This window comes from Semicossyphus pulcher, unplaced genomic scaffold, assembly GCF_022749685.1.
Source record: "Semicossyphus pulcher isolate SPU_LCO1_2020_fin unplaced genomic scaffold, fSemPul1.0.p SCAF_3, whole genome shotgun sequence".
Classification (NCBI taxonomy): domain Eukaryota; kingdom Metazoa; phylum Chordata; class Actinopteri; order Labriformes; family Labridae; genus Semicossyphus; species Semicossyphus pulcher.
This window is the reverse complement of record NW_027211704.1, coordinates 22,936,119-22,951,020: the sequence shown is the minus strand read 5'-3', so window position 1 is coordinate 22,951,020 and position 14,902 is coordinate 22,936,119. Positions and strand designations below refer to the sequence as shown.

At 40.1% G+C, this 14,902-nt stretch overlaps 1 protein-coding gene across 1 annotated transcript; it reads right to left on the bottom strand.

Annotated features, from left to right (window-relative positions):
* Positions 1-1,108: 1,108 nt before the first annotated feature.
* Positions 1,109-7,739, bottom strand: LOC138605320 (interferon-induced GTP-binding protein Mx-like). Its single transcript, XM_069677482.1, has 12 exons — positions 7,550-7,739; positions 5,659-5,796; positions 5,399-5,553; positions 5,012-5,150; positions 4,723-4,921; positions 4,561-4,639; positions 4,345-4,467; positions 4,087-4,228; positions 3,734-3,892; positions 3,553-3,629; positions 3,232-3,468; positions 1,109-2,009 (listed from the first exon to the last, which is right to left on the bottom strand). Exons 1-12 carry the CDS (start codon positions 7,734-7,736, stop codon positions 1,632-1,634), a joined length of 2,013 nt encoding a protein of 670 aa, XP_069533583.1. The 5' UTR covers positions 7,737-7,739; the 3' UTR covers positions 1,109-1,631.
* Positions 7,740-14,902: the final 7,163 nt, after the last annotated feature.

The following is a 14,902-nucleotide window of genomic DNA, read 5'->3' as shown; positions in this document are numbered from 1 at the left end:
CTTGAATCAGAGATGTTGCAGTCCATGGTCAGAGTGTTAACCAATAAGTTAACAACCTCACATAGGTTAGCAGAGGGAATAATGGAGTACATTTTTATTGTACGACACTTTTATTTAAACTTAAACTGATAATCTCAAGATGACCTTGCATGCCAGCACTACAGGGAACTTTGTATGGCTCTGACTGTTTTTTTCTTTCTTGCATTCATTCATTGTTGCAGCCACATGTCAGCAGGATGCCGTAATCCTCACAAGAGCACCTGAAACTCGAAAAACAGAATTTCTATGGCAATAATCCTGGCGTGGTTACATATATAAAAACAAAGACACAGATGCCTCACCCAAGGATACCTTATTATCAGGACCTTTCATGTATCATCTTCCATTCAAAAACAATATACTTTTACACTTACATTCCCCACCTCCTGCATTGCACTCTCCCTGTCTCTAGCTTCTGCACCAATGTGCAAAAATTTGTGATGCGAAACAACAAAAGGGGCATTTTCAACTATAGAGGCATCCCATGAGGGCAAATTGTCTCATACGTAATAGGTGTGGAGGCCAACTAATTTTCACACATTTCATTTAGAAGGTATTAATTAGTAAGGTATTAATCCCCGAGGGGAAATTCACCTAAAGGCTAGTTATCCACTAGAAGGGCACCCAATAAAATGTATCCATTGGAAGGGCACCTGGGAGGGCACTTTATCATTTTTTATCTACTACAGAGGCATCCATGAGGGCACTTGCAGCATTTTTTCAAATATGAGGGCGAGCAGAAGTTGCCCCCATGCTCTTGCTTGCTTTGCTTGTTTTTTACCAACGCTAAGATAACCCAGTGTTATTCAGTTTACACGGGGGACCGCGTTACAGTAACATTATTCAGGTTTATGTGCCATTAATGATTAGCCTGTAGCATGTGCTTGTTAAATATGTTAGATTTGTTATCTTCTCATCCTCAACAACGATGAATCCAGGGTGTCTGTTTGAAACAGGACTCTTAACAAAACTAAACTAAACCAAAAAAACACACAATATCAAGCATTGTTTTTCCAATCTGTTTTGGACCTTTTATACTTTATATATTGTAGGCTAACAAGGACATAACAGCATTGAACGGAAAACTGAGAACATGGAAAAAATCTCTAGAAATATTTGTTATAATAAGTAAAATGAATAATGTTAATTTAAATAGAGATATAGATATAAGCTCAAATTATGTAACAAGATTACATCTTTTTAATGTACTTTTGATAAAATAGATGATGAATAATGTCAGAAAGAAAAACTGCAAAGAAAAGAAATGTAAAGAATTGAAATTAGACAACTTGTTATATGTAAGATCTAGCGTACACTGGAGTTCAGAAGCAGAAATTGGCCTTATTGTCAACATATTTGTACATGTAACACCCATTTTGTTTTAGTTATTAATGCACTTAGACATAAAAAGAAAAGTTTCTTATAAAGTACAAGAGTTAAAGTACAACAGTTACTTTTTTTTGTAGACTGGGATGAAGGTGGAGTGTATGAAGCAGGAGGGAAGAGCGCAAGTGATTTGTTGCAGATCTGTGCGACGAAATGGACCAGCTGATCAACAAAGGCTTTCAGACCAAAGGCCACCCTGCCTTGGCCTAACGCCTTCCTGATCTTTTGTCTTTAAAAGAGCCAACACCAGCCTTCCCAGATCCTGAGGGCAGGCGGAGGGTCAGCGGAAGTACGATGCTGCCATTCAAGGCACCATTCTGTTGCATCACTTGTGTTGTGTTGAAGTTGTATATGTTCATACTAAAATCAGTCAACAGAATGCGGGCTTTCGACAGGCGCTTGAGGCGATTCTGAAGGTGGATTCTCTCAGTTTTACTGCGCGAGTCTTCTTGAAGCAGGACCTCGGTTTTCTCCCTGTCCTGAAGCATCTGCAGCATCTCCCTCTGCAGCTGGATGGCAGACTGCTGCAGCATCTGGTAGCGGATCACCAGGGGGATCTGGTCAGCCAGACGCTGGCCGGCAATCTGTGGTTTTGAGAGGAGAAAGTTGGGGTGTTAGGCAAAGCTCCTATCTGTATCACAAAGATATCTTTATTTTGGACATGGTTGTCATGAATTGTTCTTCTGCCCCTTTTACTCCTCATACATACATAGAAATATCTTTATTTTTAGCTACCGACCAAGTAACATCACGTTTTATTATGGAATCGGAGGCTGCACGTAGTGCTGTGATTAGCGGTGTCGCCTCACAGCTAGAAGTTTGCATGTTCTCCCCATTCATTTGTGGGCTCCCTCCGGGTACTCTGGCTTCCTCCCACAGTCCAAAGACATGCTCACTAGGTTAATTGATGACACTAAAATTGCCCGTAGCTGTGAATGTAAGCGTGAATGGTTGTCTGTCTCTCTGGGCTCTATTGTACACCCAGTTCAAAGCGCCAAGGCACGCAGCGCAAGTGTCATTGTTATTTTCCCACCCAACACAGTTGTCATTTTCATGCCCAGCGCCCACTTTGTGTAAATGGGCCCATGTTAGCGCCCATGCGAGTGTTTGTCTTAAAATGAGGTGTCGTCAGGCAAGCGGGTGACGTGATGCTATCTTGAGGACGCAAAAAGTGACTGCGCAGTCTGTCACTGCTATTTAGAGGGCGCATTATGGACATACACTGGTGGAGTTCAGTGCTAATGACTGACCAGTTTACTTCCTCATTAGTTATACATTATATGGATATTGGCTTGTTGGTCTTAACTGTCTCTTTTTGTGTGTAATACAGCAGGTAATCTTTCATGTACGAGCCAAAAATATTAACTTTTCTTAAAAAAGATTTCTAAATAAAACCCCATTTACACGGCGGAAGGCACACAGTGTAAAGGGCGTGTCTGACCCATTTTGCTACTTACACAGTACACAATCTGGGCACAAACCGAGGTGCAAGGTGCAAAGAGTTTGGCTTAAATCCCTGGATTATTCATAGCTGTGTTTTCAGCATAACATGAATCAAACCAATCAGATTGTAAGCTGTCATTCCCTTTAAGAGCCAGGTGCTGCTGCAGGCGGGCGTGTTGCTATTTACACGGCGGACTTCAGTCATTCTTATATATAAACCGGACTTGGGCCGGCTAAGAACTTATTTCTTTCCTCTGTGCCCCTGCACATGCAGAACACACACAGGTCACTGTACGATACATGTTGAAGCACGAATTGATGTTAAAGCCACTAATGCAAAAATGCAATTTTTATTACACTTACTTGATAGTAGGATTTTAGGTGTCTGACCATCTCCTTCAGGGTGGCTCCAGTTGTGCTGGTGCTATTTATATGACTCAAGACAGACGTGCCGGCCTGTTCTTCCTCCCTCTTCCTCTTCCCTAACTTCTTGCTGTATATGGTGTCCTGAGTGTAAACAATCGACTCCATCTTAAACTGAGTCCTCAGCATGTTCTCTGCTGCAACCTCCTTCTCCTTTCTGATGGCTTCAATCTTCATCTAAAGATTTGTCAGTACATATAAAATGATGTTTAGTCATACTGTATGTATTCAGCAAGTAGCAATGGACGACGAACATTTTACCTTAGCTGTACTGACGAGGTTAGGAAATCCAACCAGGCTGTTCTGTGCCACCTTATGCAGCTCTCTCTTCACAATTTCTATTAAAGAAGACACAAAACAATCACAGACTCAAAGATGCAGAGTCATATATCACATATTTCGATCTGCGATTTAATCACTGAAGCGTCATGAAAACACATGCCTGACACATCTTTGAGTTTCTTGACAGCAGGCTCTTCCAGCTGTTTGATCTGCTCCTTGACCATGTCCTCAAAGGTCTTGTAGTTGATGAAGCCTGGTAATTCTCTTCCACGGTACTTTCCTTCATACTGAGCCACCTCTTTCTCAATATTCCAGTTGACTGTAATAGAGATTAATTTGTGACACAAAAGACAACCCTTGGTTACCGTTATTGCCGTCATTTCCTGTTACAAATAGTAGAATAGGTGGATTTTTTTTAACACACATCTTCCTCATTAGTTGACCCATCATATAGGCTAAGGTTGTAGAGAAGGGAAGCCACAGCAAAAACTTTGAAACTATTGATGCACTTACAGTTTACTCCAGAGCGATCTATGTTCTCTTTCCATGCCGCAAACTCTTTTCTGAGAATAGAAAAGATGTTGATCCTGGACCCTCCTTTGACTTCCTCCCCTGTAGTGAGGCTGATAGCATCCTGTGTAAACGCGGTCACTCTCTAAAGTATAACAGGTTAGTATTAAAGAAGAGAGCAAATTAGTTCTTCACAAAGCTATAAGCTTTATGGTTACACTCCTGGTTTGGAGGCGCATGGACATAAAAAAGTGAACTCACATCAATGAGGAAGCTGAGTCTCTCATTCACGTCAGACGGGGGGCCGCTGCCATATCTGTCCAGCTCTGCCTGAGTCTTCTTTAGTTTATTCTCTATCTGCTCTTCCAGTCGTGGCAGAGATTTCTACAATCCACACAGGGGTCAAACCTTTAACACCTGAAGCGGACAAAGTATCTGTGGTGAAACCATTAAGGAGAAGCGGTAAGAGGTATTCACCTGGATATGATGCACCAGCTCAAGAGTGAGTTTTTCAGCCAGTTTAGGAACAGTGGCATGTCCTTCATCATAGAGAATCCTTCAGCAAAAATGAAAAGTTAGTGTGTACACATCTGTCGTAATGCAAATAATTTTTTTGCATAATTACCAAAAAGGACTTACTGGAAATACGTATGTTCTTGGAAGAAGGTTTTCTCTCTTTCTATCGCTTCAGAGAGAGACACTTTGTCCATGATGTCCCTCTGACCCCTGCACTTGACGATCATGTAGCCCTTCTTCAGGTGGATCACCTCGTTATGGACAATTTGTACCACTGTCTCTTCTGTGCCTTTGTCCACCAGATCAGGCTTGGTCAAGATACCTGAGCGAAAAAAATAAAAACAGAAAGTGAACTTTCTAAAAGTCAAGTAACTTTACCAAGTGGACATTTTTTTCAATCAGCTGTTTTTACCCAAAGTCCTCTCTCCATCAGGATCCACCTCCTGAGCCATCTTCAGGGCCTCTGTGGTCGCTATGTCCACGTTACATGGAACAACCACCAAGCTGATGGTTTCTTGTTTATTAATAAACTTCTGGATCAGCCTCTTGATCTGAAAGCATCAATTCATGTAAAAGTATAAAACTACAAACTGTACAACTATCACCTCACCATTTTGTTTTGGGCTTTTCTGATCATATAACTAACAAAGACTTCATATCAATAGTTACATACGTCTACAGACACACTCACAGACCAGCGAGGGTCTTAGATCTTAGATTAGACCAATAGTGGGAAGTAAATATACGGAGGTGGCACAAATGATCGTTTTAGGTATAAGCAAGTGGTGAACAAATTCACCTGGTCTCCAATGTTCTCTGGTTGTCCCTTGACAGCCACCCTGGCGATGCCAGGCAGATCAATGAGCGTCAGGTCTGGCACATCAGGAGAGGCGATCTCCAGACTGATGAGCTCATCACTGATCCCGACCCCGACCCCGGCCATTTTGTCCTGAGCTGGAGGGAGAGGACACAATGTTTGATGACTTACAAGTTACAAAGAATTGATTCACTAAAAAGCGAAATCCACCAGTGAAATTTAAGAATGCCGTTTACTGTTACCTTCTCTGATCTTTTTCTCCACATCTGCAGGGTCCTCTATTTCTTTCGTAATGTCCCGGTAGCTTATCTTTCCGTACCACTCCTCTCCTTCTTTCTTTCTCTTCATCTTCAATTCGAGAGGACATCTTGTCACAATGCCTGAAGTAAGGAAGAGTGAAATACTTTTGACAATAAAATAGTCAATAATTCAACAGGTAAAAGGTTTTTTATTTATAAGTCCATCTCTTTTTTATACTTTATGTCTACAAATTATGTGGTCAACAAAAAATAAATACTGTAACTCAGTACATCATGTTCTTTATTCCCTTAATTTATTCATTTGTATTACCTTTATTTTAAATACAGTGATTTTATGTGATAGCCATAGCTATAGCCCATGCAGGCTCATTAGTCTATGGCTGCTTCCCAAGTCTCTTATTTGATAGCTCCTCGCTCCTCGCCCGAACCTGAAGTAGTTCCGGAGCCGCCATATTGAGGACCGTCTCAAAGCTCTTATCGCTGCTCGGAGGAGCGAGGAGAGAGGAGGGAGTTCCGAGGAGAGATAAGCAAGGATACACGAGAGCAGCCTCCATGGAAGTCTTTTACTGGCCGACACGCCCCCCTTATTACAGATCAGTTAGTGATTGGACGCTGCAGCAGATCGGACTTATGTGAAACTTCACAACATCACCGGATTTTCATATCGCAGAGAGGAAGAAGCGGACCTTAAAACAGACTTTACAGGGCGCCTTGAAACCGACTATAAACAACGTCGGTATAATGAGTTGGTATCTGGAAAGCTGAGATCGTTTAGAACGAAATATTGATCATAACTTGTCGTAAAATATATAAAATGCAGTGAATAACTGCAGATTTGATTTGTTTTCTGGGTCAACATCTGAGTAAAAATAAGTTGTCTAAAAATCAAAAGTGGCAAAAACAGATTCATTTCTATTAAATTTCATCTAAAAAAATACCTCTTGTCATGATCAGTTATTTCCCTGCTAACTTTTATTACAGATGAATGAATGAATTCAGAGGGGGCAGGAGAGTCTCTCTGTCAGCAGGTAACACTTTTTACTTGTGGGAGTGATCATCAGTGAGATCTGGTTTGATCAGCGTGACGTGATTTCTATTTATCCTGAAACTTTTAGCCTAATAAATCATTTTCATAGTTCATGAACAGACAGTATTTGGGCTTATTAAATAATTAATTCAGATCAGATTATCAGTGATCAAAAATGTAAATAATGAACAAATAATATAAAGACACAGTGCTGTAGGAAATGTCCGTCTGGCTCTGCAGCAGGAACACAGACTGCAGCCTGTTCTTCATGTGCAGGTGTTTGTTACACAGGTAACAGGTTACAGAGAGAAAGCACTGTTACTTCGTGTTTTATTAGAATTAATACAGTGCACATGTGTGCTACACACACAGCTGTTAAAGCAGACTGACAGCTGATCCAGCGGTGATCAGCTGACGCGATCATCACAAACGGACGTCGCAGCACGTGACGCTTCATCGGAAAGGACGTCTCATGTCTCTTAAAAAACATTCCCTCGTTTCCTCTCTCCTCTCTTGGTTTCCTCGCGTCTCTCCATGCATCTCTGGTGGGAGGGACTAAGACGCAAGTGAACGACGCAAGTGAAGGAAACATGGATGCAATTTAAGAGACTTGGGAAGCAGCCCATATGTTTGGTACCCTTTTTTAAGGTCATCCTTCATCCTTGAGTAACTCCTTCCTTCACATTCCTCCTAATGTTTTCATGAAAAATAAAATCAGATAAACGAGCGATTCATATTTTTTTTGTAGTCATCCTTTGTTATCTAGGTAGGCTATAATTAAATAATTGATGAACTTGAGATCACTGTTAAACAATAAGTTTTATTTTGTAGGGAAAGCAAGCCTACCGCTTCCTCTCGGCAGAGCCACGCCCGACAGCGCCTCCAGCACGGAGCTCTTCCCCGAGCTTTGGTCTCCAATTACAGCGATAGCCGGCAGCGCCAAGTCTCTCTCCACACCCAGGGAGCGAAGAGAGTCAATGAGGTCGATGCAGGGACGCACCTTCTCCTCATATTGCTGGTTCAGACTGTTCATGACGATTACTTCTTGTCTCCTTTCATGAAACTGCGTTTAAAGACGACTTTGCTATCTGCTTGATGTCGCAGTTTGATAGTGGGAGGGGCGAACTGTTGGAAAAGTAGCCCAACTACCCACAATAACCTGAGTTAGGTTTCCTTTCCTCGTAAGGTTTCGTTTTCCTCGTGGAGCTACAAATCTTGCTTAGGTCTCGTTTTAGTTTTGTGAATCCATTTTCTGTAAATTGAAATTGAACAGTTTTATGTGAAATAGATGACCAACCGTGCTGTAAATGCAATGTAAAACAAAATAACTATAATTGGTCTGAAAAATTACTTTTGTATAGGCTACATTTTCCACCCGAGATTCCTCTGTGAGTGGTATATTGACTGTTAAAAGGAAGTATGATAAGATTATTTTAGAAAACACTAGACTTGGACATGAAACGACAAGCAAAGAGATACAACATTGCCAAGATGGACAAAAAATTAAAGTTGATCATAGCATTAAATAACTCAGTTAAAGCAACATCCGGGTTGTCAAATTGTGAGACTCACTTTGGATGGTATTTAAGTCAGGCCTTTTAAAAAAGTAATATACAAACGTTTTTCAATAGTGTCTCACTTTCTAATAAGCCGTCAAATTTAAAATCCTGAATTTCCCCCCGGGGATTAATAAAGTATTTCTGATTCTGATTTTGAAAGTCAGAGTACTGTCAAAGTTCCCATGACCTGATCAGCTAAAGAGCTAAAAAGTCAAAGCAGGTGACCTGGCAACAAAACCTGGTCTTTTATACAAAGCATTAAAATAAATAATTACAATATATAATGAACTTAAGCCATTACATCTTAAATAAAACTGTCTTTCTTTTAAGTTGACTTATAAGACAACAATTTATTAAACTCACATTTATCGGCAGTGAATGTTAAACACTTTTGCAATTGTATCTGTTATAAAGTTATTAACAAAATTAGGCAGGCTAACACTATGAAGGTGGGTAATGCCAAAAACTCCATTCAACAGCCTACGTGTCTTGATGTAGAACTCAAGACATGTAAATATCTATATTTACTTTTCTGCTACAATGAACAGACAGTGAGAGTGGCAGCACTGGTTCAGTGACTATATCAAAGAAAAGAAAGGTGCAGCCGCTGTGCCAGAGAGGAACATGTTATTGCCTGAGAGGTGCACCATAAATATACAGCTAAAGCACAAAGATGTTCCTGCCAATTGAAGAAAATGTTGAAAGAGCACCAGGGAGAAATCATGCTTGTCCTGAGTGCTGCCATGAGGAGGAGTTGGCCCCATCGGAACCCCCCGATCACCCTACTTATTAAATGGGAGCATAGGAAGAGGGCTGACAGCAATAAATTACATAATAATATAATATATTTATATTAACGTAACCTGGTCAGTTGATGTTTTGAGCAAATGGCGTCAACAATGAGATGAAACAGCATCTCGAATGCCACTCTAGATGTTTATCTTTGCTTTAGTTTGAACATGCAGAGGTCATGGATGAATGCATGTTTGTGTATTTGTCCTTCATATTATAATCCCAGAAAGATTTATATGAAAAGAAATAAAAAATGGCACTATGTTGTCACATCAGGTGGAGTTAGAATAAATAATAAATAATATTATATAATAATAATAATAAATAGATATACAAGCCACTGCTTCTACTGTGATGACTGTTCTCTGTGAAGTCTTGTGTGGTGACCCCCTGAAGACAAAATGTAGCCAAAGCAGGTAAAGGTCTGTTTTGCATCATATTCTACAGCAATAACATGACGCCTCAATGGTTTGCATGTCTGGATCAGGTAAGAAGATAAAATTGCAAAACTAATGTTTATCTATGGTGTCTCTAGAAAATTGTGTCTTACACTTCACTCAACATACAAATCAAGTCTGACAAGTCTTTTTTTATTAAGAGGGTTGTATCTGAATGATACAGCATATAGCTGGGGTACTCAATTGAAATTGAAAGAGGTCCAGTTAGAGAATATTTCTCAAGCTAAGGTCAGAAACATTGTCTAACTTGCGTTATGATTACATTGATTGATACATATTGAACATCTGGCAAATCCAACAAAGAAAATACAATTAGGCTAAATAGTTTCACAACAATGCTTATTATCAACTTTCACATAGAACTGGAGGGAACTCTAATTATATAACAATAATAACAATACTGTAAATACTTCAATAATTGTAGAGAAACATTTTATCTGTTTGTATGTTGGGGGGTCTCCCTCAGGAAATTTTGAGTGTTAAAACCTTTATTTCCTGTATTTTGGTTTGTTTTTTGCCCCAGTTTGTGACGGACGCATCTTTATTTTTGTTAATGAAAACAAATTATTTTGGTAATTCAAGCATGAATTTTACGTTCTAGCAGGATTTAAAGAGCCATAATTCACATGGTAGTCTAATGTTGTCCATGCAGATCAAATGAAAGAGAGAGAGGGGGAGGTTTAACTATTTACTGAAGCTGCTCTCTCTGCCTCCTGGCAGAATTAAGATCAAGATTTTACCATTATAGGAGGATTCACCTTATATTTTATTTTATGTTTGCCAAAATACTTTTTTTTAATGTTGAGCTTTGAAACAGGCAATGACTATGAAATAAATAATATTTAAACGCACTGTACACTGAGGGACCTGGAGAGAGAAAGAGAGAGAGTGAGAACACAAACATAATAGTGCGGACATATGAGGAAAACTGGTCATTTGATGCTCAAGCCTGATGTAGCTCTGTGTAAGTCTCAGGTTTAACAGCAAAGTGTTTGAACTAAACTGTAGCCCGGAGTCTCTGTCTGACTCTGGCGTCAGACAGACAATAGTGACAGAGTCAGCGTTAAAATAATCACCACAGTCATGGTACACATACGAGTCTGTCCCATCTTAAAGCTCTGTTTTCTCTGTCTATTTTTCTAATTGCACACCGTGTCCACTTCTGTAACTCTCCTCTTGACTGGCTCCTCCATAACTACACAGTCTAGCAAACCTGTTCTTTTTGTGTTAAAGTGATCAATATTGTCATTATTTGTTTCTCTACTGATTAAAAACTCACTGAATCACAGACAGGTCTTGTTTCATTTTTATTTAAAAAAAAAAAACTTTTATACAAATGGTACAAGCTTTATACAACATGCATTCTAAATGTGGCAGTCATGCTGGCCTGTGTTGGGCTTCTATCAACGCCACCATACGGCCCATTAGACCAAGAAAGGCCTGCGCCTGAGTCTCCATCCTGTCCAACCACTGCATCAGCGAGGCATTCATCTCCTAGATCTGCTGCTGGAAGCTCGCCTCCAGCTCATCCGCCTTCTTCTGCCTCTTTTCTGCCTTCTCCATAAGGTGTAGCAGCTCTGTGGTGCTGTCCCGCTTCCTTTTTCTTCCTATGAACAAAAAAACGTTAGTATTTAGTAAAAAAAATGACATCACTAAATAGCATTGGCGTATAACCAGCAAAAAAGGGACAGGGTGCTGCAGAGTATATAGATACATTTATTAAGCCATGCAGGGAAACTTGTTCGGGGTGATATGAGTACACCAATACATATGCACAGTAGAACAGTATTTACGTATGACCCATGTAAATCTTACCACGTCTGGGCCGTGGCGATGGGGAGTCCTGAGCAGAGCTGCTCGATGGTGCAGGTAAACTACAGGTCAATGGTGGCTGCAGCCCCGCCTCTACCTCGGTGTTGTAGATTGCAGACAATTCTGTAAACAACACAATGATACCACAATGAACAACACTTTGTCATTGCACTTTATACAATGCTAGACTAGAAGCAAAATGTTAAAGTGACGTTAGTATATGAGCCAGTGGCAAAATGAAGCATGGTAACGCCAGCTGTAGTTATCACGGTGATGCTAGCAAGCTAGCTAGCTGTTGGTCAGCTAACATTAAACAACCATAACAGGGTTTCACGTAACATTGATTTGAAAAAGACAAGCACACCAAAAAGATCTAGCAATGCATAGCTGGCAACAAGGTAAACAAAAACATAACTTATTATCATCTGTTTCACAAAGCAGGTTCAACAAACTCTGAGTCCAACCCTGAACTCTGAGTTGATCTACTCTGAGATAGGAAACTCTGAGTTTTTGGTTCCAGAACAGCGGATCAGAGTTAGTTCAATCAACTCTGAGTAGGTTCAGCCAGAGTTAAGTGCGTGCACGCTGACTGTAAAAAGCCAGCATTAATGGAGCCCCGATACCACGATTCACCATGGCAACGGTACACAAAAAGAGGTCCTCCTACGTCACACCAGTGGAGCTCAAAATCCTCATGCGGACGTTCAGCGAATACGAGCATGTTTTTAGAAAAATAAAGGAACACGGCTGCAGCTGCAAAAGAGAGAGAAGCGGTGTGGGAAGAAACTGCTGCTCGAGTAAATTTGTAAGTTTGAACTGGTCTATTTATTTAATACTTAATCACGACCGGAAGCTAAAATTTATAGTAATTTAGGAGCAATCCAGGGGGAGAAAAAAACATACATGGAAGCACTTCAATCATATTTTAAATATTAAACTAATGAAATATCATTCAGTGGCTGTTTAAATGTGCATTAGCTTTATCCCTAACATGATGCTGACTCATACATTATAATTCATGTTGATTAAACTGAATTGTGTTAGTTTTAAAAAAAAAATCCAATAACTTACAGCGTCTTATTTGGGTTAGGGTTGGATGAATGAGGAAGTCGAATAAGGGTTTTATATTCTAGAGGGAGGAGACGGAGCGAAACTCTGAGTTTCCTGAAGAAAACCTGCTCGCGACCAGGTTAGGTTCACAGACTCAGTTACCATAGTAACCAACTCAGAGTTAAAGTTACCTCTCTTTCTGAAATGGCAAACCCAAGGTTTCCCTCATTTCAGGGTTAACAAACTCAGGTTTTTTTTTACTAAACCTGCTTTCTGAAACGGACCCCAGTTGAGCTCTGCCAATGTACCGAGTCAACAACAGGCGATCTCCGCCTCACCATTAGGGTCAAGACTATCTATAAAGAAAGAAAAAGTAGTAAAATATTCATTTGTTTAATGGGCACAAATTCAGCCGATTTTAAATAACCAGCTAAATTGCGTTAGAGGGGGCTAACAACATCTTACGTTCAGTCTTATTAAGAATAAAAATGCGTTGATCATTACCTTTCTTCTCATATCAAGTCGCGGTACATGGAAGTAACAGCGAGTAGCATTAACATGTGCGATAAGTTGCATAATTTCTCTTTGAGATCTAATGTAATTTTGAAAATACAGGAGCATCAGCAGCAAACAGGGCATGCTGTCCGTCATCGTTGTTGTTATTGTGATGGAAGATTCGCGCAAGCGGCGATGGAAAAAGCGGTCACGGATACAGTGACGTTATGACTTGGTACTTCATTATGGCGCAGGGACAAGGACAAAGTATCTGGGCATTTGGTTGGACAAAAAGGTTACATGGAATATGCACATCGAGAAAATAGAAATAAAATGCATAAAAGTTATACATTTAATGAGGGCTATAGAATGGGGAGCTGACAGACAAGCATCAATGTACATATATAGGGCTCTGATAAGGTCAACAATAGATTATGGCTGTTTTGTTTACGGTATGGCAGCAACTACCAGTCAAAAGATTGGACACATTTTCTCATACAAGTGAAAAAATAAAATTCAAAGAGTGCAAAACAAAGCATTGAGAATTTGCTGTGGTGCAATGAGATCAACGCAGATTAAAGCAATTCAAGTAGAGCTGGGAGAAACACCTTTAGACCTTAGAAGAGATAAACTTATGTTGACATTTTGACGGTTACAGGGGTTGTGGTACCAGAAATCACTCCAAGAGTGTAATTCAGGAATTCTTAGAGTTAAGCAAATTCCAAGGCAATGGATTTGGATGGGTGACAAATACTAAATCAGAGGAATATAACCTGAAAGATAAGCGTTTTGATTCTCCTACCCCAGTCAGCAATGTTCCCCCTTGGTTGTTCCCATGACCCAAAGTAGACCAAAACATAATGGATTTAAAGAGAGAATGGAAAGAGTGGGAGAAAGGTTATCTACGCCAATATTTAAGAAACAAATATCATAATTATTTACATAGATCAATCATCAATCAATCAATCAAATTTTATTTGTATAGCGCCAAATCATAACCAGAGTTATCTCAAGACACCTCACAAAAAGAGCAGGTCTAGACCAACTCTTTGTTATGTTATTTAAAGAGAGGCCCAACATGAATCACCATGAGTAGCACTTAGCAATATTCGGCACATTGGCAAGGAAAAACTTCCTTTTAAGAGGCATAAACCTCGAGCAGAACCAGACTCATGTTGAACAGCCATCTGCCTCGACTGGATGGGCCGAAAATGGGATAGAAGGAGATGCAGGATAGAGACAGGCAAAGAGAGCAACAACAACATATGTCCTTGTTACATGAACAACAACAGAAACATACTTATGGTTACAATGCCAATAATAGTGGTAGACTAGGGTGAAGATTAGCAAAATAAATAAATAAATAAATTAGCGAGAGAAGCAGAGTAATGATAAAGGCTGAGGTAATCGTAATTGTAACAGTTGAAGTCAACAGGTCTACTATTAGCATTAGCAGCAACAATAATGATACTGTATAAATAAATAAAAATAAAATGTATTATTATTATTATTATTATTATTATTACTATGGGGAAGGCTGATGTTAGTAGTTGTTGCAGTCGAGCAGGTCCACAGCAGCAGGTGGTCTGCAGCAACGATCCCCAGGAACCTACAGGACAAGGGAGCACAAGAACTCCCAGGAAGATATGTGGTTAGTAATGTTAATGGGACCAGAAGATACAGAGTTAATGAGCTGCATTAATATGACAGAGAGACGGGGAGAGAGAGAGAGAGAGATAAACAAAGAGAGAGAGAGACAGAGAGAGAGAGAGAGGAGCTTGGTGTGTCAGATCCCCCGGCAGTATAAACCTATAGCAGCATAACTATGGGCTGGTCAAAGCCTGAGCCAGCCCTAACTATAAGCTTTATCAAAGAGGAAAGTTTTAAGTCTACTCTTAAAAGAAGAGAGGGTGTCTGCCTCCCGGACCTTGACTGGTAGATTGTTCCAGAGGAGGGGGGCCTGGTAATTGAAGGCTCTACCTTCCACACTACTCTTAGAGACTTTAGGTAGCACAAGCAGGCCTGCATCCTGG